The sequence below is a fragment of the Lycium ferocissimum genome, chromosome 12 (genome assembly GCF_029784015.1).
Source record: "Lycium ferocissimum isolate CSIRO_LF1 chromosome 12, AGI_CSIRO_Lferr_CH_V1, whole genome shotgun sequence".
Taxonomy (NCBI): Eukaryota; Viridiplantae; Streptophyta; class Magnoliopsida; order Solanales; family Solanaceae; genus Lycium; species Lycium ferocissimum.
This window is the reverse complement of record NC_081353.1, coordinates 37,071,944-37,098,075: the sequence shown is the minus strand read 5'-3', so window position 1 is coordinate 37,098,075 and position 26,132 is coordinate 37,071,944. Positions and strand designations below refer to the sequence as shown.

Genomic DNA, 26,132 nt, shown 5'->3' with positions numbered 1-26,132 from the left:
TGGTGTCTCACGGTGATGGTGGCCTCGGTCGACGACGCGCCCCCTTTCCTGCGATAACTCAAGCTCACGCCGAGGGAAATCAAAAAATTCCCGCGGCCAAAATGCCGAACCGGCCGTAAGGGGCTCGGGCCGCGAAGCTCGGCCGAGGCAAAATCACCGGTGGCCGCGGTAACACTACATCCCCCCCCGCCGGCGCCCTCCTCCTCCCCCCCGTGCCGCGGCCCTCTTGCGGGGCTCGTCCGCCGCCCGTCCGCCACGCCGAGGGTATTTCGGGCCCTCCTCCGGCCCTTCGGCTCACACGGGCGGTGGCTTCTCCGGGTCGTATGTTCCAACCGACATTGAGTCCGCAATGCACACCATGACCTTGAACCCGCCCCGATCAAAATTGTACGGACACACGGGAGCCACTTCTCATATGACATCCTGGACGGTAATCTCTCGTCTTATTTTAATTTGCAAAATAATGGTATTGTTGTGGGAAATGGTCATTCGATTCCAATTCGTGGTTGTGGTCACACTAGTTTGCCTCCCCGAACCCCGCTTATCCTTACGAAATGTCTTACATGCTCACCAAACTCATTAAAAATTTAATCTCGGTCAGGAAGTTTACTACGGATAATTTCGTGTCCGTTGATTTTGATCCATATGGGTTTTCTGAAGGATTTTCGGACGGGGATGCCACTAATGCGATGTGATAGTCGGGAGATCTTTATTCGGGTTACCACCATCAAATTTCCAACCACTACTCCATCAAACTTTGCGGCGTTGTCTTCTCCTTTTTGGCATGCTCGCTTGGGTCATCCGGGAAATTCTATCTTAGATTGTCTTGTTCGTATAAGCATTGAATGTAATAAATCTAGTCTTTCTAGTATTTGTCGTTCTTGTGTTCTTGGTAAACACATTAGGTTGCCGTTTGATTCATCTATTTCCGAAACTTTGATGCCATTTGATATTATTCATAGTGATTTGTGGACCTCTCCCGTGTTAAGTTCATTGGGTCATCGATATTATGTTCTGTTTATGGATGATTTTTCAAAAATTTTATGGACTTTTCCGTTGGCTAAGAAATCCTATGTTTATCCAAAATTCTTAGCTTTGAAAACCCACATTCACACTCAATTTGAACGTCATATTAAAAATGTCCAATGTGATAATGGGAGGGAATATGATAATGATCAATTCGGGAAATTTTGTGAGTCTAATGGGATGTCATTTCGTCTTTCTTGTCCACATACGTCTTCACAAAATGGGAAAGCCGAAAGAAAAATCCGTTCTATCAATAATATCACTCGGACTCTTCTTGCACATGCTTCTCTCCTCCTTCGTTACGGCATCACGCCTTACAAATGGCAACATATCTTCTTAATATTTTACCAAGTAAATTATTGGGTCACGTTTCTCTCTTCAAGTGCTCTACCAACGAACGCCATCTTACTCTCATCTTCGGGTTTTTGGGTGTTTATGCTATCCCCTCTTTCCTTCTCCAACTATCCACAAATTGCAAGCCCGGTCTACACCGTGTGTCTTTTAACAGGGTATCCTACGAATCATAGAGGGTATAAGTGTTATGATTTATCGTCCCATAAAATCATTATTTCTCGTCACGTGATTTTTGATGAGAATGTCTTCCCTTTTCCAAATTACATTCTCCCACTTCTATTACTTATGAGTTTTGGACGATGGCATTTCCCCATTGTGGTTGCATCACTTGGCTTCTCCTACCCCCTCCCACCGTGACCCGGCCCCCGCCGCCCGGTCCTCCCGCCGGCGGCAAAGCACGTATCCCCCTCCGCCGGCGGTCCCCTCCCACCGTCACCCCAGCCTTCCTTTCTCCCAATCCGTCCCGAATGGTGACCGGAGTCGCATGGTATTTTTAAGCCAAAACGCCTCTTTAACTTAAATACCATGGTTACGAAATCCTCTTCCTCGTAACCCTTTCGCGACCCGAATTGGAAAATGGCTATGAATGATGAATTTGATGCTCTTATTAAAACTAAGACGGGGAGTTGGTGCCCCGTCCACCTAATGTGAATGTTATTCGTTCTATGTGGATTTTCACTCATAAAGAAAAATCTAATGGTGACTTTGAGAGAGCATAAAGCCCGTCTTGTAGGTGATGGTAAGACTCAACGATTGGCATTGATTGTGGTGAGACCTTCGATCCCGGTGGTCCACGATCCGTACTCGGTCCGTGGGTTCTCGGTCTTTCCCTATCAAAGAGGTGGCCTATTCATCACCTAGATGTCAAGAATGCTTTCTTTCACGGTGAGCTCCGAGAAACGAAGGTATATGCATCAACCTTTTGAGAGATCCCGCTCATCCGGATTATGTATGTTTACTCCGTAAGTCCTTATATGGGCTTAAGGAATGCCCCGAGAGCATGGTACAAGCGTTTTACTTTTGTTATGTCTCTTCTCTTGGTTTTTCAAACAACGAATCGACAATTCTTTGTTCATACAAAAAGGGGTCCGAGATGGCATACTTGCTACTTTATGTTGATGATATTATTCTTACTGCTTCCTTAGATTCTCTCCGATGCTCTATTATGGCTCTTCTTGCCTCGGAATTTGCTTTGAAGGATCTAGGTCCTTTGAATTATTTCCTTGGCATTCATGTCACTCGACATAAGGATGGGCTTTAACAAGTATGCCACGGAAATCATTGATAGGCTGATGTCTTCGTGTAGGCTACTTCTACTATACTAAACCGATGAGCGGCAATCGGGTGCTCCTTATGATGACGACTCACTATCGCGGTCTCGCGGGTGACCTTCGGTATCTTTCACGGGCGGATATCTCTTATGCCGTTCAACGGGTATGCTTACACGTGCATGTGCGCGACGGGTTCATATGCATGCGCTAAGCGTATCATCCGATACATTCGGGGTACAACTTGACTATAGTTTGCATCTTTATCCGTCCTCGCAAATCTTCTTTCTTACAACGATGCGGATTGGGGGGCTACACATCGGTCAACGTTTTTCTTGAGGGATAACTTGATATCGTGGTCTTCGAAACGCCAACCTACCTCTCTCGCTCGAGTGTTGAGGCGGAGTATAGGGGGGTTGCTAATGTTGTCTCCGAGTCCTATAATCTTCTCTTGGAATTACATTGTCCTATTCCTTAAGGCCACTATGGTATATTGTGACAATGTGAGTGCCATTTATCTTTCGGGAAATCCGGTGCAACATGTTAAACACATTGAAATGGACATTCACTTTGTTCGTGAGAAGGTTGCGCGCATGACGGTTCGTGTCCTTCATGTTCCTTCCCAGTATCGATAACACCAAGGGACTACCACGTCTTATTTGAAGATTATTTTAGGTTAGAATATTATTCTCCTATTTTGTATATAAACCAATTCAAGTAATGAAAGGAGACAAGGGAAAATATTTCTTACAAAAGCAAATTTAAAACATAATTTTTAAAATTGACAAAATAAAGTTATTAAATTTGAATTGAAAGATAAGCACTGACAACATCAAATTCAAAATCAACAAATTTCCATTTCGTGCTTTTACTTATTGAACTTGCAATTATTTTAAAGTTTTAAAATTTGAGTTAAAGTTATCCAAATCCGATTAATAAGTGATAAGATTCCATATATATTTGAACAGTTACCTTCTATATATAATTATATACTATGCCTAAATTTAAAAATTATTACTCAACATGGTAATCGAATAATAGATATATATATATATATATATATATATATATATATATATATATATATATATATATATATATATATATATATATATATATATATATATTTACAACAATTGGTATTTTTTCGGTCAAAAGAAATCTATATCTATATTTATATATTCTATCTATATATAAAATAGGAGAGGTATAAAATGTGGTTAAGCCAAGTGGCAAGCTAATAACAAGTCTTGGCAATTTTAAGACAAAGTTAATGAGAATTGGGACAATGCTTTTAACATTTTTTAAAACAATTCAAAATTGAAAAAATAATTTTATGGGAAATAAAGTTTAAACTTTTAAATTTAAAACAAACAATATTTATCCGCATTTAGGAAAAAGCCTTTATCAAGAACACAATGTATCACAATTATAGGACTATTCAAACTAATTAACAATGTCTTGACTTCAATTGTGTAAATCTTTTAAAAGTTAATTCGGGAATTCTTTTCAAGATGGACACTTTATAGATAATCCCAAAATTCTCAAATTTATTATCTTATTTTTAAACTCTATGGTTATTTATTTATTAAATGGTATATTTGAAAATATTGTTTGAAATTCAAATTGCAAGCTAACCAAATTTGCATCCCATGTTATGTCAAAAAATTCCATTGCGTTCTTTTATTCAATGAATCTAAAATTATTTTGAAGTTTTAAAATTTAAGCTATCACATATATATGAGAAGCTTCTCATGCTCCTCTCTCAAATTATCTTCTCCAATGTGAATTTTATTATTTATACATTAAATATTGGTTTTGTATAAGAGTCAACTAATCACTTATGCATTCATTAGATTAATATATATATATATATATATAATGAATTTCTTTGTACCAAAAGAAAGAAAGAAATTTTAAAAATATAATAATTAGAATAAAAAGACGGGGAAAACGTATAGGATAAAAAGTAAGAAAACAAAAACAAGCCGGCTAAAGTGTGATTAGAATTTAATTTAAGAATTATCTTTTTGATCTCATAGGATAAAGAAAAACACGTGCCCTTTTACTGGACAAAAGGGAGTAGCATAAGAAATGATATCACTTATAATCATTATCCTTTAAACTTCACCATTTAAATAGGAGATAAACACTGCAAGCCATAACAACTTCAGTTTAAATTTTGAAATAACAATAATTTATATTAATATTATAAAATAAGGATAATTAGGATCTTAGGTTCCTATGTTTTCAAAATGTTTGTATTTAAATTTTAAATAACTATTCATAACGAATTGATATGATTTTGGAATTTGAGTTTAAATAAAATTCGAGTTGTATTCCAATTCTTTAGGCCTCTTATATATACCCCTTCAGTGAAACATAAATCAATATCTATTCTCTCATATCAGGGCATACCAGTAAGTGAGCTATCGAACCTTTATTCTTTAAAAAGTATTATCTTATAATGTATTTTATTTTTTGTCACGTTATTGGTAGTGAACTTTTTATTTGGATGTAAATTTCAGATCCTATAGATGATAGTAGTTTTTTTAAGCTTATAGAGTTTAACCCACTTTTGTGATAGGCTATCCATCAACTTTCAATTATGAACAAAGAATTATGGTGATCTTGAAAAAATTATTATAGATTTGAAAATGATAGAAATGAAAATTCTAATATTCTTCTCTATATTAAGACGTTAATGAATGCAGTACCACTTTGTTATTAAAGTTTTTAGAAAATCATAATCAAAATTATATGTTTCTACTAAACCAACGAGTGATAGATATGTGTTATTTATATAGATATCTGTCACTTCATATGTATGTGTCCACTTGAACAATGTTTATGAGTATGTGATTATAGTTTTCGTATGCTAATATCTTAATATATAATTTCTTTTTGTCATATAGGTTTTCTACAATGGATAAAAAAATTATAGGTTATGCACATCAAATTTCTCTTAATAATTGTCAAGGTACATTATTATGCTTGATTTAACTTTATTACAAGTATTGTTATTTTGTTTTTTTGTTTACAATTAACATTACAATTATCTTTTGTTACAGATGTAACTAAGGATTCTGAAGTTTCCACAGATATGATATATACAAATATTTCACAAATGCGAAGTGAATATTTGAAAAATAAACAAATAATGGAGAACGAAATATATAAAGGAGTTTTAAAATTGTCACATGCTTGATTTAATGTTGTTGTTGTTGTTGTTGTTGTTATTATTAAGTTAAAATTTTTTTGTTTACAATAACATTACACATTTATCTTTTGTCAACAATGATGTATACAAATATCTCACAAACGCAACGGATAGACGAAATATGTACAAGAGTTTTACCAAATCATTCGTGCAAGGAATGAATGAATGTATTTTGAATTTATAAGAATTTATTTGGCATTTTGTTTGCTTTTATTTTTCTCTCTCTTTGGAATACTTTATATGGTTGTTATGATTATATGTTCTGTTTTACCTTTCTAACTTCAAAATTAACTAGATACGTTTTTTTAGTTGTAATTGGATTTTGAATGATATGAACTATGAGAAGGAGATGAGGCTTCTTTTAAATAAGTTATTACATTTGTAGCTAGGTAAAATAATTACATAAATAAATATTAGACGAATCATCAACTTTTTAAAGTAGTTGGGTTCCCTAGCATATTTATATTTAATAGAAATATTAATTTATACAATATTATGTATTAATTAGAGAATTAATTTATAAAATCATATAAAGAATTTATTCTTTAAGTTCCCTATTTTGCACTTTTTTACAATAATATTTTAAAGATAAGCTTTAATTTATTTTGTATCACCAAAGTCACATATCTAAAATTTATTTGGTATCAACGAAGTAATCTTTTGGTAATTTTAAAGGAATATTTATAACGTTAAGAATAACAAAAATTGGGATACATCAATACATTTTTTTGAATTTCAATTGAAAGATTAAATCTTTGAAATTTGAATTAGAAAACAAATTGTGAAAGATAAAATTTTTGAATTAAATTTGTATGAGGATAAAGATAATGTGAGGATATCGATACATTTGAATATGATCTGTCCTCTATTTACAGGATTTAATTGGTACATTCCTCGCCTTCTCTTCATTCTTTGAATTCCACTTTTTAATAAGTGTCTGACTTTTAATGATGCAAAAATTTTCATATATTTTTTTTTTCTTTGTCAGGTACTTATGTAAAATGTATTGTTATATGTAGGTGGAGATATATATTTACTTGAACTAGAATCACAAATGGAGAATAGTCAAAATATTAATGAGGTATGATAACCTAGAATATATTTGTTTGTTCACTATTTGTAATTTTTGAAACATAACAAGTTTCACATAAAAAAAAGAATTCAATTATCATAAAGGTTTTTGTTTAGATTGTGTTGAAGTTTGCATGTATCATCTTTCCGTATTCTCATATATCATTCTGCTAGATGACATTTTTCTTTTGGCTATATAGCTTTCTTTGTTACACAATCCAACATTTTTATTTTAAAATTATTCAAATACTATGTGACAAATTTGAACATTAAAATGGGGTCAGTGTCACAAAGAAATCAAGTGAGATAAATATACTATTGCAACCACTAGAGAGGTTAGTGTTAAGAAAGAAAATTTTAAAAGTGTTCTCTCTTAAATTATCCCAATATTAAAAGGAGAATAGGTAGTGAAGATATTAAATCGAGGGACGAGCTAATAATAGAAGGTGACATATCCAAAGAGCAGGTTGTGTACAAATTTTACTTGGTTAAATACAATCTTTCAATTTTGACACAAAAACGTGATGTTAGTTTTTGAATTAAAACATAAAGTTTTAAAATTAAGTATGATATTTTTAAAAATTTGTATTGAAAGATTATTTTAAATTTGAATTAGAAGATAAAAATTATGTCATTATGTCTTAAAGGATTAAACAAATAAATATCAAAGTTGACTAATTAACAATTATTTTTAATATCAGAACTCCTTTTAATTATGTCAATGGGATGTTATAGCGATATTTTCTTTTTATTTTCATATCAAAATATCTAAAGTAATTGCAATCGTGATATGATGTTAAGTGTCAATTTAAATTTTCAATATAGTTTTTTTTTTTAGTATACATCATTGATAACGTTAAATTTAGTATATTAATAGTTATACTTAATATCTCACAAATTTATTGATTTTAAATATGTAAATGCGATATGACAAAAAACTATCATATCAAATAACAAGCTAATAATTTTTCACGATTAATTTTCTTTGATGCGCCGCCGCAGAAACCAAACATTAAAAAAAAAAAAAAAGGATAAACGAGTGAAAAACAAAAAGCAAATCCAATGTACAACCATATTAGCAATACATGGAGTGAAAATACTTTTTTCACTATAAGTAAAAGTTCTTTATATTTTCTACATATAAACCTCTGTATGGAAAGCTTGTTGGATTCTTGCTAAACCTATGTTAAATTTTCATAAATTTGTCAATGTTCTTGAATGCAACCAGTTCCATGAAAATTACATGCAGTTTAAAATTATTAAGTCACTGCAGAATGAAAAACAAGATTAAGGGTCATCTCTAGATGCAAGATTCAATTTGAACGATATTAGATACATATGGAATTTAGCTAATAGTTTCACAACAAACGTGCTAACATACATGACAGAACAAAATGGTTCCATAAGAACAAAATCTGATACTATAACAAGACTGCCTATTAGAATAAAAAAGTACATAAGTTTCCATCTAAACTTGTTCGAGAACAGGTTTCGTATTGACACGTTCACATTCATCGATCCACTCATGGTATATGTCGATAGGATCCGTCAAATATGTGACTTTTGTACTAAAATTTGCTTTGCAAATATAGCATATGGCGCTTCCAATCAAATTCTTCATATCAATGAGACATTCGACACCTCCGTCATGACAACAAAATGGACAAGTGAAAACTGTTTCAAGTTTGGGCATTTTCTTCTTTGGTGCTGGCTTTGCTCTTGACTTCCTCTTCCCCGTTCCTTTTTTTTTTTTTTGGGTCAACAGAAAACTTTGGGATATAAAATTTTAGAGAAAAGAGTCCCTCTCTTTATAATTGTTTTTTGTTTCCTAAATTGAGTGGGATTCGGATATATACGAATAACCTTTTCTCTTTTTTATTGGGTTTGTTTTCCTTATTAGATTTGGTTTAGGAAAAGAGTTATTTATGGAAATAAATAGTTTGTGAAGCACCAAACACGTTTCCCAAATTGAGTTAAGTTAGGAGATCGACAGGTTCTTGATCTTTATTTGTTTTTCAGGAAACTCCTAGTGCTTTAATTTGTTGGGGTTATAGTAGTTTTCAAAATTCTATTTTTAGTCCTTATATGTGACTAAGCAAATTTAAAAGTTTATAATTTTTAGATATATAACATTTCAATCTTTTGGGACGAACAAAAGGGGAACAATGCCAAACAAATTCTGATAAATAAGTAAAAGAAAGAGCAAACTGAATGTACAATAATATTAGCAATAAATGGGAAGAAAATTATTTTATACCTCCAACTTTGTCCTAAAAATTAAATTCCCTTTCTAACTTTAAACTATTGACATTTTGATCCTTTAGTGTATTAACCACACACGTAAAAGTTCTCTATATTTTCTACATATAAATCTTTATACGGAAAGCTCGTCGCCTTCTTTGCTAAAACTATGTTCAATTTTCATGAATTTGTCAATATTCTTGAATGCAACCACCTCCATGAAGATTACATACAATTTCAAACTGTGTGACTCTCATTTTCAAAGGGATACAAAATTAACAAATTGTCAAGTCACTTGCAAAATGAACCTAGCTTCAAAATGCCTCTATAAAATACAATAAAAACAAGGGAAAAAATAACAAAATGTCCCATTGATCACTTCTTCTTGCCTGCTTTACCTTCCTTTCTTCTAACAATTTCATCAGCATATTTCACTCCTTTACCTTTGTATGGCTCTGGAGGCCTCCATTTTCTAATTGAAGCAGCAAATTGACCGATGTCCGACTTATCGTAACCACTTACAGTGATTCTTGTATTTTCTTCAACCTTAACTTGTAGTCCATCTGGTATTGCCATTCTAACTGGATGAGAAAATCCGAGATTGAGAACGATGTCTTTTCCTTCAATCGTTGCACGATATCCAACACCTACCAGTTGAAGTTTCTTCTCGAACCCTTTGGAGACACCGACTACCATGTTGTCGGTAAGGGTCCTGGCAAGTTCAATGCAGAAAACAGAACATTTTCAGAGGAAACACTAAAAATATGCATCAACACCTTGACTGCATTTACATTGTCACTAGAATTGACCAACAAAAATGGCAATGATGAGAAGACTGTTAAAAAAATATATGAAATTGGGGAACAAGAAAAGATCGGCTTATAAGCTATTGAGGTATAAGTGGGTATTTTTAATACCTTGGAGTTTGATAAGTCATTTCTGTACCAAACATACTTAACCATTCTGAAAAGGCACTTCCAACAGTTGCTTTTAATTTAAACTTACTTCCTCTTTTATCTGCTACTATTTGTTGTTTTTTGTACTTCAATTATCATATTATTTTGTGGTAGGTACTGCTCCTTTTATACTTTATCATGCTTTTATATTATTGACATAACTTGTATAGTATTACTTTTCTATTGTTTTGGGTTACTTGTCCTTGTGCCTAGAGTCTACCGGAAACGGCCTTTCTACCTCCCAAGGTAGGGGTAAGGTCTGCGCACACTCCACCCTCCCCAGACCCCACTTTGTGGGATTTCACTAGGTATGTTGTTTGTAATTTACCCTAACAATGACTCTTATGAATATTTTCATACACAGCTGTTTTATGTCTTTGTAATGGCAAGAATGTTCAAGATGCATCAAGAAGTTGAAACTAGAGCTGATGGCGGAAGATGCAAATTAAGGCTTTCGAAGTTGATTGGAAATCATTTGGAGTGTAGAACCATACCTTTGTAATCAGAAAATTCCGTAAAACTGATAACGACCATCAGAGAGTCGTGTAAAATGAAGATTCAAAGTGATAAGCTCAATGCATACGAGCGTCTAATTGTTGGGAGTCACAGAAATCTTCTAGCTTGAGGCATGTCTATGACACTGTCCTTAAGGATATTTACTCGTACAGGTGTATCCCAGAAAATTTAACAAGTTCTTCTAGCATAAAAGTAAGACCAGAAACCACATGCTTCATTGGCTAGTATAACCTAATTAATTCTTTCATATTAAAGCTCCTTCAACTCTACAACGGCTAGTTAACGGCTAGTTTGACTATTTCAAGTAAGGGAAATTAATAAATAATATGTACATAAAAACAAGGGTCACTTTTTTTTTGAGATACTAATTTCCAACAATCTCCCCACATATCTCAAAAGGAATATCTGTAAAATGAAGAAGCAAAATACATTGGTTTTGAGTATAATGGATTCAACTGGTTGTCTTTTTGATTATGAACCAGAGTTAGACAAAATAAGATTTAACTCACATAATAATTGGCAAAGTTGATAACTTCCATAAACCAAAAATTCTAGTTGTAAGCCAAATTTCTTATTCATCATATTATACCCCACAATTTCTGTTATTTATCTCGATTTTATGCTAATAGACCATATGCATGTCTGGTTGTTCATGAGTGCTCTAGAAACTTTTGCCATAAATTTCAAACGAGTGGCCCCACCACAAACTTATATAAGTCCAATCATCAAGTATATTCTGTAGAGTAATACATCACCTATAAAGGATATGAATTGTATTAAGAGTGTAACTTAGCCTGACTATGTGAGTATCTCAAAAGAAAGTGTCCCTTATTTTTATCTTATTATTAATTATTTTGCTCAAGTTAAACTAGTCGTTAACTAGGCGTTATAGAGTTTAGGAGCTTTAATATGAAAAAATTAGTTTAGCTATACTAGCCATTGAAGCATGTGCCTATAACTCAAAAACATTGATTTTCTAATTCTCTTTCTATTTTCTCTTCCTTCTTTTAAAGTTCAGTTTTTCCTCTTGAAATCAATTGTTTATGTTCCCATAAACTGGAAGAGCTTGTTGAATCTTGGGTGGAATAACCTTAAGGACAGTGTTCCCGACATGCCTCGGGCTAATTCCTATTCTCCGTATTTTTCTAATACTAATAAGATAGCTCAATCAGCTTATACAGTTTACACTCAGATGAACTTTGAAGTTTAAACCATACCCATTTTTCCATTTTTCCCCTCGACCAAAGTGCAGTATATGCACTTGTGGTGTTTGAAACTTGCAAATGGCCTATGAGCCTCCTGATATTAGATGCATCAATAGATTAACAAAAATCTAAGACTATGATAAGGTGAATCAATAATGTTTAAAACCACAAAGTGGTTAATTATTTTGAAACTCATAAGTAATAAGGAAGTTTAAAAAACTTCAAGGTGGCAAAATTAGATCAAAGAAAAGATTATCCTTTCCTCTTCGTTGCTAATTCGGATAAAATAGGATTTGGACTGGAAGACATCTCAAATTGAGTTTTAAATATGATATCATATAATTGGAAAAAATCCACTAGACCCTTTAAATCTTGATATATCTTGAGTTACTGGATTTTAAGAACTAAAGTCTCCCTAGTCCACATCAAAACCTGTCGTGAATTTCAAAGTAGTTACACCAGTAAGTAGATTATAGCTTCTTGTTCAAAAATAACAATAGTGATAGTAATAAGTAGGTTAACTTAGTGAAAGCGAAAAAAAAATCAAGAAAACAGAGTGATTAAATTGCAAGACCTGAATAAACCATGCATTTGATTTGCCCGTCTGGTCTCCACGGCTTTTCTGACCCTTAGAATACCTCCATCTTCCTTCTCAAGCTTTACTTCTCGTGGATAAGTTATGGCCATCTCTCCTAGAGGTCCCTTAACTTTGAAATTTTGGCCTTCCATTGTGAGTGTCACATTGGAAGGTACTGGTATTGGTTGCTTACCAATTCTTGATTCTTTACATTCGATCGTCTTTCTCACGAAAGCAACACGACGAACAGCAACACTCGATACACGAAATCCATTCAAACTCCCGACAAAAGGAGACCTTAAAGTGCTGACATGGAATAAAACAAGATCAAATATATGTTTTTTACAAGAAAGCCAACACCAATAACAGCCACACTCAAGATACGAATCCCATTGAAACCCCCCAATAAGCGGAGACCTTAAACTGATAAAACAAGATCAACATTTTGTTTTTACATGAAAACTTGCTAACCTCCAACACCCCCATAAATAAAGTAGTTTAAAGCCAAAATTTTGAAAAGTGGGTGACAATAGATAGCATCACAATAAGTATGACAAACATCAACTTACAAATATTAGAATTAACCACTTTTTTATAAGTAAATATTTGGGATAAACAGCCTTAAAGTTCATCGCAAAGATTTATAATCAAATACAGAGAAAAAAAAAAAAGAGAGACAGAGAATGTAATCCACCTCAGTTTGTGAATAATGCTCCTCCTGAAGTTAAACTAACTAAACAGTGTAAACATGATGTCAATAATTCTTTTTTCAGTAGATAAGAAACCATTAGGTAGTTTTACAGCCAGAATTGTGAAAGAGGGGCACTGCAACAACATAGACAATAATTGACCAAGAAGATAGAAGTCTCTTGCCAATTTCAACATTTCAAGAAACTAAATGAAATGTAAAAAAAAAAAATCCAGTTTAAACAACTGAATCAAGAATCTAACTTGTCATAAACATTTGGGACTAGCTATCTGCAAAGAAGCTGCTACAACTCGAGAAAATTATAATAAAAGCTGGGACAGAAAGGGAGCATAGTAATTAATTTTCTTTTTTTTTCTCTTGTTTTTCCTCAACACACAAAAGCTACAAGCTTTATTGTATTATAAGTAAAACCCAGAAGCTAAAAGACATAAAATTGCATAAATAGACACAAAATAGCATAAATAGACACAAATTTATGCACTATACCCAATTTTGATAATTCAAGAATCAACATGAAAATGTAAACATCAACAAGCTTTTTATAATTAGCACACAAAAGCTACAAGCTTTATTGTATTATAAAGAAAACACAGAAGCTAAAAGACACAAAATAACATAAATTGAAACAAATTGACCAAGAAGCCAGAAATGTGCTATGCCCAATTTCAACAATTCAAGAACCAACATGAAAATGCAAACATCAACAAGCTTTCTTTTATCAACACACAAAAGCTAATAAGTAAGTCCCTTTTTACTAAACACACAAAAGCTACAAGCTTTATTTATCAAAAGGATAACAGCAGAAGCTAAAAGACACAAAATTGCATAAATTGACCAAGAAACTAGAAATGTGCTACACTCAATTTAAACAATTCAAGAAACAACATGAAAATGTAAAAATCAACAAGCTTTCTATTATCAACACACAAAAGTCAAGAAACTAGAAATGCACTATACCTAATTTAAACAATTCAAGAATCAACATGAAAATGTAAAAATCAACAAACTTTCTATTATCAACACACAAAAGCCAAGAAACTAGAAATGCACTATACCTAATTTAAACAATTCAAGAATCAACATGAAAATGTAAAAATCAACAAACTTTCTATTATCAACACACAAAAGCCAAGAAACTAGAAATGCACTATACCTAATTTAAACAATTCAAGAATCAACATGAAAATGTAAAAATCAACAAGCTTTCTATTATCAACACACAAAAGCTAGTAATTAAGGTTTCTTTTTCTTCTCAGCACACAAAAGCTAGCAATTAAGGTTTCTTTTTTACCTCAAGACATAAAAGCTGCCAGCTTTATCTTGTTATAAGCAAAACACAGAAGCTAAAAGACACAAAACTGCATAAATCACACAAATTAACCAAGAAACTAGAAATTTACTCTACCCAGTTTCAACAATTCAAGAATCAACATGAAAATGTAAAATTCAACTAGCTTTCTATGTATCAACACACAAAAGCTAAGAATTAAGGTTTTCTTTTCTCAACACACAAAAGTGAAAAGCTTTGATCTTTTATAAGGAACACCCACAAGCTAAATTACATAAATTGACCAAGAAACCAGAAATGTGATATACCCAATTTCAACAATTCAAGAATCAACATGACAATGTAAAAAAGCAACAAGCTTTCTATTATCAACACACAAAAGCTACAAGCTTTACTATATGTTAAGGAAAACCCAAATTCACCAAGAAAATACAAATGTGCTACACCCAATTTAAACAATTCAAGAATCAACATGAAAACTATAAACCAAAAAAAACAAGCTTTATATAATCAACAACTGAATAAATATTTACCTTGTATGTAAAGAAGCTGTAAGTGAAGTGCTACCCATTATTTTATTCTTTTGAATTTGCCTGCAAGCTTTAAGATTTAGCCTCCAAAGAGCTGAAGAATTATCTGGTTTAATGGCTATAGCTCTTTATCCTGCACATTAATGGCTATATTGACAATTTTGACCCTTATCCTATTTTAGCTAATTGACAAATTTCCCCCTCATTGTTTTCTCTTTTGCTCTATTGATCTTCATTCTTTTTCTTTTAGTCAAAATGGTACTGAAGTTTGAGAATTTAAATACAAAGTTATGTTCCAGCATAATATATACTACTTTCTCCGTCCCAATTTATTGGGGGGTTGAACGAGTAAGATGGTCAAAACAGTTAATCTTTGGCTGAGTTCAATCATAGATTCTTCGAGTATTTTATAATAAAACTTATATATTTAGAAAATTATAGAAAAAGTACTATAAGTATGCATAATTAGTAGTAATTCACAGTGTATGGAAAGAGTTGGAGAATTATATAGTTTAATAGCTATAGCTCTTTATTCTCCACACTAATGGCTTGTTGACGGTAAAAGAGTCCTAAATCACAATGAAGAAGAAGGAAGAACAGAGGACACTGTTGTTCGATGAATACAAGGTTCAAAATGTTCCAAGTCTGATAAAATACATTTGGGCCTGGGTTATTAGTTTGTTTGGGCCAAAGTAAATTCATTTTTTTTCTTGAACCTGCCGATCTCTTATCTTTGGGCTTATTCTGATTTAGCCTTGTACAGACACAACAAAACAAACAATACATAGTATAGGAATATTCTTATCCACAGATGCTTCTAGAATATACAATAGGTGTACATATTTCTGTTACAATTTCTTACAGCTGTAGGTTTTTCTTCACAAGTTATTTATTTACACTTAGGTCCTAGTTACATGTATAAATACATAGTGATAGTTTGTAATAGAGCAGAGAAGAAATACAAAAGGAATTTATTTCCGAAAATGTCCATCTAGCTTGTTAATTTCTGCAAATCTCTTCATGGTATCAGAGCATTCAAGCTAGAGGGTGACTTGTTTACTTGTTCTTCTCTCGTTTTTCTTTTTCTTTTCCAAATCTGCTTTCATTCTTGAAAGATCAGTATCAAAATGACTCCACCAGTTGATCCAACAATTGTTCCAGCTTCTTCAGATTCAACATCACCAAACCAAGCTGTTGATTCTACTCATCCGTATCATTTAACAGCATCAGATTCACCTGGTATGAATCTGGTGAATGTTACTTTTGATGGAACAAGCTATGGAAACTGACGAGGGTATTAATATCCCTTTCGAAATAAAAACAAATTAAGTTTTATAAATCCTAAAGCGAAATTCTAACCAGACCTCACCTTTGTACCAACGATGGTGGTGCAATGACATGGTCATTGCTTGGCTATTGAACTCGTTAAGTAAAGACATCTCGAAAGTGTCATTTACTCCCAAACAAGTGAGTTGTGGAGTGAATTGGAAGAGGTATGGGCGACTTTGATGGGTCCAAACTGTTCCAATTACAAAGAGAGCTAAATAACATTAGTCAGGGTACTAGTGATGTAGCTTCATATTTCACCAAGCTCAAAAGGATTTGGGATCAGTTAAAGGTGTTGAACACTTTTGTAACTTGCACATGTGAGTGCAAATGTGGAGCAAAGGCACACAACCAGAAAAACAATGAGGATATGAAGTTAATCCAGTTCTTGATGGGTCTAAATGATTCATATTCAGCAACAAAGGGAAATATACTTATGATGAAACCACTGCTTATCTTTAGCTCGGCCTATTCTATGTTACACCGGGAATCTCAAAAGGAAGCATTCGGGTAACCAAGTTTCTGCGATTCCTCATTTTTCTTTCTACTGATTCCTCAGCTTTTCATTCTACTGTTGGTCTTAATCATCCTAACCAGTCAACTAAGAACTGGGAAGAAGAAAGAGGTAATAATGGTTACAGGGGTAATGCACAATCATACACACAAACATATGCTGGGAAAAATAACCTATTCTGCACATACTGCAAAAGGACACATCATGTCAGGAACAAATGCTATAGGCTAATTGGTTACCCAGAAGATTTCAAGTTCACAAATCCAAAGTCTAAAAGGAGTCAAAATGCTAAGGTAAATGCGATGAACGGTGAGGCAACAGGTTGAAAGCTCGAAGCTTTTGCAACAAAAAGCGTATACGATATATTTAACTCAAAGGCTTTCACAAAGGAGCAGCTTGATCATTTGGCTCAGATGTTTCGATCACTACACTCGCTCGAAATTCCCAGGAAGCTTCTGCTAATCTAGCTGGTATTCTGGTTGCTTTACACATTTTTTCAAACTGTTCAAGCACAATGTTCAAGGACTCCTGGATTATAGACTCAGGAGCCTCACAACATATGACTCATGACAAAACTTTACTTTTTAACATCAAAGTCCTTCCTAGACCAATAACTGTCACTCTTCCAAATTCCTACAAAGTTCAAGTTAGACAAGTTGGATCTGTTATCTTATCTCTTAAAATACATTTAGAAAATGTTCTCTCATGTCCCTTCATTTAAACACAACCTTTTGTCATTAGTCAATTTTGCATGGAAACGATTTTGGTGTTCTTTTCACTAAGCATGGTTGCTTCTTTCGGGACCTTTCCAACTTGAAGATGGGTGAGAAGTTTGGTGATTGTCTTTGCAGACTCTACGTACTTGTATGACACTTCCTTTTCCAAACAATTTTTCCAAGTTTTCTGTTTTTAAGTCTGTTTCGGTTTCTCCTAAATGTACTACTACAGTTTTATCTGATGTTTTAAATCCTCATGTTGTAAAGTCAGATTTGAACAATGTAGTTAGTACTGTCTTGTCATCCAAGATTCCTATTAATGAAATGAATTCCACTTTTGTTAATTCTATCTCTAGCAAACTTTGGCATTTTAGATTAGGACATCTACCCTATCCAGCTATGAACAATATAAAAGGATTATTGATCTCTAAACAGGAACATGATTTTCCTTGTGATGTTTGTCCCATGGCAAGACAAACCAAGCTTCCTTTTCCTATTAGTTCCATTTCATCTACACATTGTTTTGAATTACTACATATTGACACTTGGGGACCTTACAAGATTCCAACCTATAAGGGAGAAAAGTATTTTTTAACTATTGTGGATGATTTTTCTAGAGGAACATGGACATATCTTTTACCTACAAAATCTAATGCCTTTCCAGTACTCAAGTCCTTCTTAGCTTACACAGAGAGATATTTTCCCAAGAAAGTCAAAATCATAAGGTCTGATAATGCTTATGAACTTGGGACAGGGACTTTAGAATCAAATTTTTTTACTTCGAAGGGGATCATACACCAAACAACTTGTGTTGCTACCCCACAACAAAATGGGGTAGCAGAAAGAAAACACAAACATTTGCTTGAGGTAAGCAGAGCCTTGCTTTTTCAGTCACATCTTCCTACTAAATACTGGGGGGAAAGTTTACTAACAGCTACACATTTGATAAACCTATTGCCCTCCAAAGTACTCAAGCATAGAACCCCTTTTGAAATTCTTTTTGGCAAGCTACCTGATTATTCTAGGTTGAAGCCTTTTGGATGTTTGTGTTTTGCATCTACCTTATCTGCTAATAGAGATAAATTGGCACCTCGGGCAATCCCTTGTGTCTTTATGGGATATCCTTTTGGAAAAAAAAGGTTATAAAGTGATGGATCTAAAAACCAATCAGATTTTTATCACTAGGAATTTGAAGTTCCATGAACTCATTTTTCCTTTTACTCATTCCCAGCCTATGGCTAAGCTATTTCCAGCTTCATTCCCTTCTGCAGAACCCCTTTTTCCTAACACTTCACCTAGAACCTCTACACACCACACAACTCCTAATGTTGTTCACTCACCAGTAAGGAATAACATCTCTCCCTTACAAGAGTCCTCTCCTATTTCCTCTCAACAATCCACTCCTGATGTTACCAATTCTTCACCTTTGCAGGTTGTGTCTCCTGAAGTACAGGTACTGCGCAAATCTACTAGAACTGTTACCACTCCCCATTATTTGTCTGACTATATTTGTAACTCTGTTTCTCAAGAATTTGTTTCTGATCATCTTATTGTGCCTTTGCATTGTTATTCTTATTCTGCTCTAAGTACAGAAAATCAGCATGCTCTAACCAATGTTTTAAACATAAGAGAAGCCTACTTCTTACCAAAGTGCCGGTACACATCCGATGGAAATTAGCAATGGAACATGAACTTGATGCTCTTGAAAGTAATTCCACTTGGGAAGTTGTCATCCCCCCCCCCCCCGGTAAGAAACCTTTGCCCTGCAAATGGGTATACAAAGTCAAGTTAAGATCAGATGGAAGTTTAGAACGATTAAAAGCAAGATTGGTTGTAAGAGGGGACATTCAACGAGAGGGTATAGACTATACAGAAACCTACTCTCCTGTGGTTAAAATGACAACTATTCGTTGTCTTCTTAGTATTGCCACCAAACAAAAATGGACTCTTTTTCAGTTGGACGTCAACAACGCCTTTCTCCATGGCGATCTTGATGAGGAAGTCTATATGTGGTTCCCACCAGGTGTTGAACCTCCTTCCTCTTCTCATGTATGTCGACTGCGTAAATCGCTTTATGGTTTGAAGCAGGCATCACGCCAATGGTATTCCCGTCTGTCTGCTGCTCTGGGAACAAGAGGATTCACGCATTCCCTCAACGACTACTCTCTCTTCACAAAGTCTCAGGATTCTCTTATCACTATCGTTGCTGTCTACGTTGACGATATCCTATTAACAGGCAACAATCACAAGGAAATTCATGAGTTGAAAAATTTTCTTAACACCGAATTCCGGACTAAAGATCTGGGCAAAGCAAGTTATTTTTTGGGTCTGGAAATCTTACCAGAATCAGATGGACTGCTTGTGACCCAACGAAAATTCACTCTTGATTTGCTCTCCGAATATCCAAATATTGGTTCTAGCACTGCTTCCACCCCTCTTGATCCTTCCATCAAGCTCACAGCCAACTCAGGAATTCTTTTATCTGTTCCCACTTTCTATCGACGTCTTTTAGGGCAACTCAATTTTTTGACTCACATGAGACCTGATCTTTCATATGCAGTTCAATCCTTAAGTCAGTATATGCAAGCCCCACGCTCAGGCCACTTACAAGAAGCTTATCACATTCTCAGATATTTAAGAAAAGACCCAAGTCTTGGTCTTTTTCTCAATTCTTCACCTTCTTTTCAAATCAAAGCATTTTGCGATGCCGATTGGGCTGCTTGCTCAGACACACGAAGATCAGTGAGTGGTTTTTACCTCAGTTTAGGTGATTGCCCCATTTCTTGGAAATCCAAGAAACAAAATGTTGTCTCTTTGTCCTCCGCCGAAGCTGAATATCGTTCCATGAGACGATTGGTGGCAGAAATTACTTGGGTTGTTCGGTTACTCTCAGATCTATCTATTTCACCTTCTCTTCCAGTAGATCTTCATTGTGACAACCAAGCAGCCATACATATTGCTAAAAATCCCGTTTTTCACGAACGAACGAAACATATCGAACTTGATTGTCATTTCGTTCGTGAAAAACTCTTAGATGGGCTTATTTCTTTATCTTTTGTCCCTTCATCTTCTCAGATAGCAGATCTCTTCACGAAAGCTCTCGCTGGACCGCTACACCGTCATTTTATTGGCAAGTTAGGAGTCCGATCACCGGACTCCTACTTGAGGGGGGATGTTGACGGTAAAAGAGTCCTAAATCACAATGAAGAAGAAGGAAGAACAGAGGACACTGCTGTTCGATGAATACAAGGTTCAAAATGTTGCAAGTCTGATAAAATACGTTTGGGCCTGGGTTATTAGTTTGTTTGGGCCAAAGTAAATTCATTTACTGAACTGGGCTGATCTCTTATCTTTGGGCTTATTCTGATTTAGCCTTGTACAGACACAACAAAACAAACAATACATAGTATAGGAATATTCTTATCCACAGATGCTTCTAGAATATACAATAGGTGTACATATTTCTGTTACAATTTCTTACAGCTGTAGGTTTTTCTTCACAAGTTATTTATTTACACTTAGGTCCTAGTTACATGGATAAATACATAGTGATAGTTTGTAATAGAGCAGAGAAGAAATACAAAAGGAATTTATTTCCGAAAATGTCCATCTAGCTTGTTAATTTCTGCAAATCTCTTCATGGCTATTGGTGATTTTACCCCTTATCCTATTTTAGCTAATTGACAAATTTTCCCCTCTTTGTTTTCTCTTTTGCTCTATTCATATTCATTCTTTTTCTTTTGGTCAGAATGGTACTGAAGTTTGTCGGATTCAGAATTTGAATGTTATAAGTTATGTTCTGACATAACATATACTACTTCCTTTGTCCCAATTTATTGAAAGGGTTCGGAGTACGAGGGTCAAAGCATTTAATCTTTGGCTCAATTTAAACCATAGATTTTTTGAGTATTATATAATAAAACTTATATATTTGAAAACTATATCAAAAGTACGATAAGTCAACATTATTTAGTTTGACTAGGGACGGAGTTTAAGAAAGAAGGAAAGACTTTTGACACTTGTGGTCTAAAACAAGAAATAGATATTTATGTGACCGTAAATCATTTCAATAAGTGTAAAAGTGGGAGTTTTAAGTTAAAGTATTTCTTGATATAAAAATGTATCCTTTTTTTTTTTTTTTTTACAGATAAAATTGAAAAGTGTATGACATAAATTGGGACGGGGGTATGATTTATTGAATTTTAAATCTATAATATGAGTTATTTATTGAACTTTTTAATACATGTACAGGATTCTAGTCAAGATAGTAAATTTAAATGAAGCCATAAGATGCATGTTAGATCTGCATGTAGATTTTAGTCCATTCCATCTCATATTTAAGTTGAAGACGTTTTTGATTGTTTAGAGTTTAAAATGTATTGATCAGACTTATGTATTATATTAATGAAAAAAGAATACTTGAACGGTTGAAAAGTAGCATTACTTTGGCAAAAATAGCATATCATAATTTTAAAAATTTAATGCTTTAAGAATTTGAATTCTTGGAAGTTAGTAAAACTTGTGCAGAGGCACGATTATGTATGTATTGTGGTTAGAGTTGGTAATTTGGATCAATGATGTAATCATTTTTCGTTACATATGAGATCTAATAATTTGTCATTTCGGTTTGGGTAAGTGAGGTTGTAATACATCTTATGTAACTTTTACAATACTAAATCATCAATTCTTTTATAAAAGGTGTTCTGAGGCCTAGTTAAATGGTAATAGAACAATACGAACAGAGGCGGATCCAGGATTTAGACTCTATGGGTTCAATTTTAAGAGTTTGAATCTTATTGTAAATAAAATTTGACAGTGAAGCGAAGAATAATAAAAAGATATTTAAGTGAAGAAGAATATATAGCTAGCGGCGGTGCGGGATGTGTGAATACGCTGCATGTCACGAGATACATGCATTTTAAATCATATTTTGCAAAATTAAAAAAAAAAAAAAAAAAAAAAAAAACATTGAATGGTGCTATATACACTACAAGAACCATTAAAAAAATTATTGACAAGTAGCCAACTTAGCAACATAATTACATATTTGTTAGGCTTTTGGGATTTCCCTTCTTATATGGAATTGGATTAATAAAACTCAATCCAATTTGAACCAGGCCACTTTTGCCCAAAAAAATCCTTTATATATAGGATCAATTTAGGTCTTATTTTAAGAACACAAGAGTGAATTCATAGCAGCCATATAGAGAGAAAAACGTGAGAGAGAAAAAAGATTTTCGTCCAAAAATTTTCTGCTAAGCAGTCCGCTTTAAATTGTGTTTTCCGATTCGTTAACCGTTGGATCGTGCTAAAATTTGAACTGGGGGTTATCAACATCTAGTTCTTCGATTTCAACTGTGGAGATCGGATTTTGTGGTTTGTATCTTCAGTTTTCGAGTACGAACAGTAGCTCGGTTTTGGGGGTGATTTCTCTCCTTTTCTTCACTAGTTTTGGTGCTATCTTTTATGTATTGTTGCTCCGTGCTTGGCTTTGTTGTTGTAGCCATTTGGATAATATTGTTGTAACTCTTGTTGATTTTAGTAGAGCTTTTGTGGGCCGGAGGTCCCGTGGATGTTTCCTCTTCACCTTGAAGGGGTTTTACCACGTAAATTTGGTGTCTCTTGCATTCGACTTATTTTTGCTTGCTTTGCTATTTTATTGTTGGTATAGCTGCTGCCCAGATTTCCATTTGTGCTAGTGTTTATTGTCTTCTCTTGGTTCAAATAGTGTGGGAAGTTTTGACTTGGGTATTTCTTCTCCTGTTACCTCGTCGTGCAATTTGGTTATTGCTTGTTTCTTCCCAACAAAGTGGTATCAGAGCTTGTGGTTGTATTTGGTTGTGTTGATTGTCTATTTGAATGATGGAGGCAAATATGAGCACATGAAAGATCTTCTATTTGTCAAGAAATTGCATTTACCTGTGTTCGCTTCTAAGAAACTCGAGTCTATTGAAGATGAAGATTGGGACTTAGAGCAGTTACACGTTTGTGGCTATATTAGGCAATGGGTTGAAGATAATATTCGAAATCATATTGTGAATGAGACAAATGCTAAAAGCTTGTGGGAAAACTTTCGAGACACTTCATGCTTCGAAGACTGGTAATAATAAGTTGTTCCTACTGAAACAATTAATGAATATTAGATACAAAAAGGGCAGTCCTATTTCTGATCATATAAATGATTTTTAGGGTGTCCTTGATTAGCTATCTGGAATGAGTGTCAAGTTTGATAAAGAAATACATGGACTTTGGCTTCTTAATACTTTGTCAGACTCTTGGGAAACCTTTAGGGGTCGTTTGGTAGGTAGCCAAAATTATCCCAGGATTATAATCCTGCGACTAATTTATCCCATCTATTGGGATTATTTTATACCATCTAAAAGATGGTATAAAATAATCCGATATAAGTGGTATAAGAAGGGATATCCCGTCTCTTGGGATGGGATGCATTTTACCTTGTTTGGTACAAGGTATAAATTTATCCCTCCAATAAATTTATACCTTCTACCAAACATGGTACAAAAAAGAACAACTTAAAATCAAGTGAAAAATTTCTGGGTATCCGAAAGATACCATGCACCACACCAAACGACCCCTTAGGGGTCGTTTGGTAGGAGAATAAGTTATCCCATGTAGATGGGATTGGGTGGGATAAGATGGATTACTAATCCCACACTTTATGTTGGATTACTAATCTGCATATCCCACCTTTTCATCCCATCACATAGGATTGGATGGGATATCAAAACAGTTATCCCACCAACGAACATAGGATTAATTCCAATCCCATTGGATTAATAATCCAGCCCATCTTATCCCTCTTACCAAACGACCCCTTAGAGTTTCTTTGACTAATTCTGCTCCCAGTGATGGTGTAACTATGGAATATGCTAAGAGTGGTGTTTTGAATGAAGAGATGAGAAGAAAATCTCAAGCTTCATCTTCTTTGACGTCACGCTCCGATGTTTTGGTTGCGAAGACGGAGAAGTAACTTCATCTTCTTCAGGTCGAGAATGACGAGAGGCAAAAGTAAAAGCAAGTCAAGATCCTCTAGGTACAAGAATTTTACATGTGACTATTGTCACTTGAAAGAACACGTCAAAACATTGCTACAAGTTTAAGAGAGACCAGGAAAAGGCAAAAGAAAGAAGGCGATAATGAAAATCGTGTTGCTATTGTTGTTGAAAATGATCTTCTTGTTGCTTGTGGTAAAAATGATATCAATCTTGTTTGTGATGAGTCTACCTGGTTTGTGGATTCAGGTGCCACTTCTCATGTCACGCCAAAGAAGGAATTATTTTCTTCTTACACTCCTGGTAATTTTGAAATGTTACGAATGGGCAATAATAGTGAGGTTGAGGTACTTGGCATTGGCACAGTTTGCTTGAAAAGTAAGAACGGTTCGAGATTGGTTCTTAACAATGTCAAGCATGCTCCAGATGTTCGTCTGAATTTAATTTCTATAGGAAAGCTTGATGATGAGGGTTATGATCAAACCGTTGGTGGTGGCCAATGGAAGTTTCTTAGAGGTTTAATGATTGTGGCTCGAGGTAACAAGATATCTGACTTATACTTATTTCAGGGCTCCATTTATGGTGACTCAGTAAATTTGATGGAGAATGATACTTCATCAGAGTTATGGCATAGAAGGCTGAGTCATATGAGCGAGAAGGGGATTGATAACTTGGCTAAGAAGAATCTGCTTTCTGGAGTGAAACAAGCAAAGTTAAAGAGATGTGTTTACTGCTTAGTCGGGAAACAGAAAAGAGTTTCCTTTCAGAGTCATTCGCCTTCAAGAGAGCTTGATTTGCTGGAGTTGGTACATTCTGATTTGTGTGGTCCTTTTAAAGTAAGCTCTCGTGGTGGTGCACTTTACTTTGTGACTTTTATTGATGATCTTTCTCGCAAACTCTGGGTATTTCCTTTGAAGTCCAAGGATCAAGTACTTGATTTGTTCAAGACTTTTCAGGTCTTGATTGAGAGACAGACAGGGAAGAAACTAAAATGCATCCGCTCAGACGATGGTGGTGAATACATTGGTCCCTTTGATAATTATTGTAGACAGCAGGGTATTCAGTATTAGAAAACTCCTCCAAAGACTCCTCAGTTAAATGGTTTAGCAGAGAGGATGAACAGAACTCTAGTTGAGAGGGTTAAATGTTTGCTTTCAGATGCTAAGCTGCCAAATTCATTTTGGAAAGCACTTAACACTGCTTCTTTGCTTATGTTATCAATTTATCTCCTACCGTTGCTTTGGATGGTGATGTCCTAAAGTTTAGTTTGGTAAGGATGTCTCTTATGCTCATCTGAGAGTTTTCGGGTGTAAGGCCTTTGTGCATGTTCCTAAGGATGAGAGGTCAAAACTGAAAGTTAAAACTAGGTAGTGTATCTTCATTGGTTATGGTCAAGACAAATTTGGCTATCGTTTTTATGATCCAGTTGAGAAGAAACTTGTTAGAAGCTAGTGATATTATGTTCTTTGAAGACCGAGACAATTGAAGATTTTGACAAAGGCGAAGGTTGATTCTCAGAGCAATGAGAGCTTAGTTGATGTTGATCCAGTTCCTGTGACTATTGCACCTGAAGAAAATCTTCAAAATAATAAAGATCAAGTT

General features: G+C 34.4%; 1 protein-coding gene and 1 long non-coding RNA gene across 2 annotated transcripts; both read right to left on the bottom strand.

The window, feature by feature from the left end:
• Positions 1-9,412: 9,412 nt before the first annotated feature.
• On the bottom strand, positions 9,413-15,121 carry LOC132041136 (large ribosomal subunit protein uL6c). The gene is made up of 3 exons (XM_059431944.1): positions 14,965-15,121; positions 12,432-12,740; positions 9,413-9,892 (listed from the first exon to the last, which is right to left on the bottom strand). The coding sequence occupies exons 1-3, from the start codon at positions 15,000-15,002 to the stop codon at positions 9,556-9,558; spliced, it is 684 nt and encodes a 227-aa protein (XP_059287927.1). The 5' UTR covers positions 15,003-15,121; the 3' UTR covers positions 9,413-9,555.
• Positions 15,122-15,749: 628 nt separating this feature from the next.
• LOC132040508 (uncharacterized) lies at positions 15,750-16,403 on the bottom strand. Its single transcript, XR_009410701.1, has 2 exons — positions 16,339-16,403; positions 15,750-16,208 (listed from the first exon to the last, which is right to left on the bottom strand). It is a non-coding gene; the product is annotated as an uncharacterized LOC132040508 (long non-coding RNA).
• Positions 16,404-26,132: the final 9,729 nt, after the last annotated feature.

Bases quoted from the DNA above. Each gene is read 5' to 3' on its own strand.
- LOC132041136 (XM_059431944.1), bottom strand. From the start codon at position 15,002: ATGGGTAGCACTTCACTTACAGCTTCTTTACATACAAG. The intron at 12,741-14,964 runs GTAAATATTTAT...ATTCCATGTCAG, and splicing joins ACAGCTTCTTTACATACAAG to CACTTTAAGGTCTCCTTTTG. The intron at 9,893-12,431 runs GTCTTGCAATTT...TGAACTTGCCAG, and splicing joins CAAATGCATGGTTTATTCAG to GACCCTTACCGACAACATGG.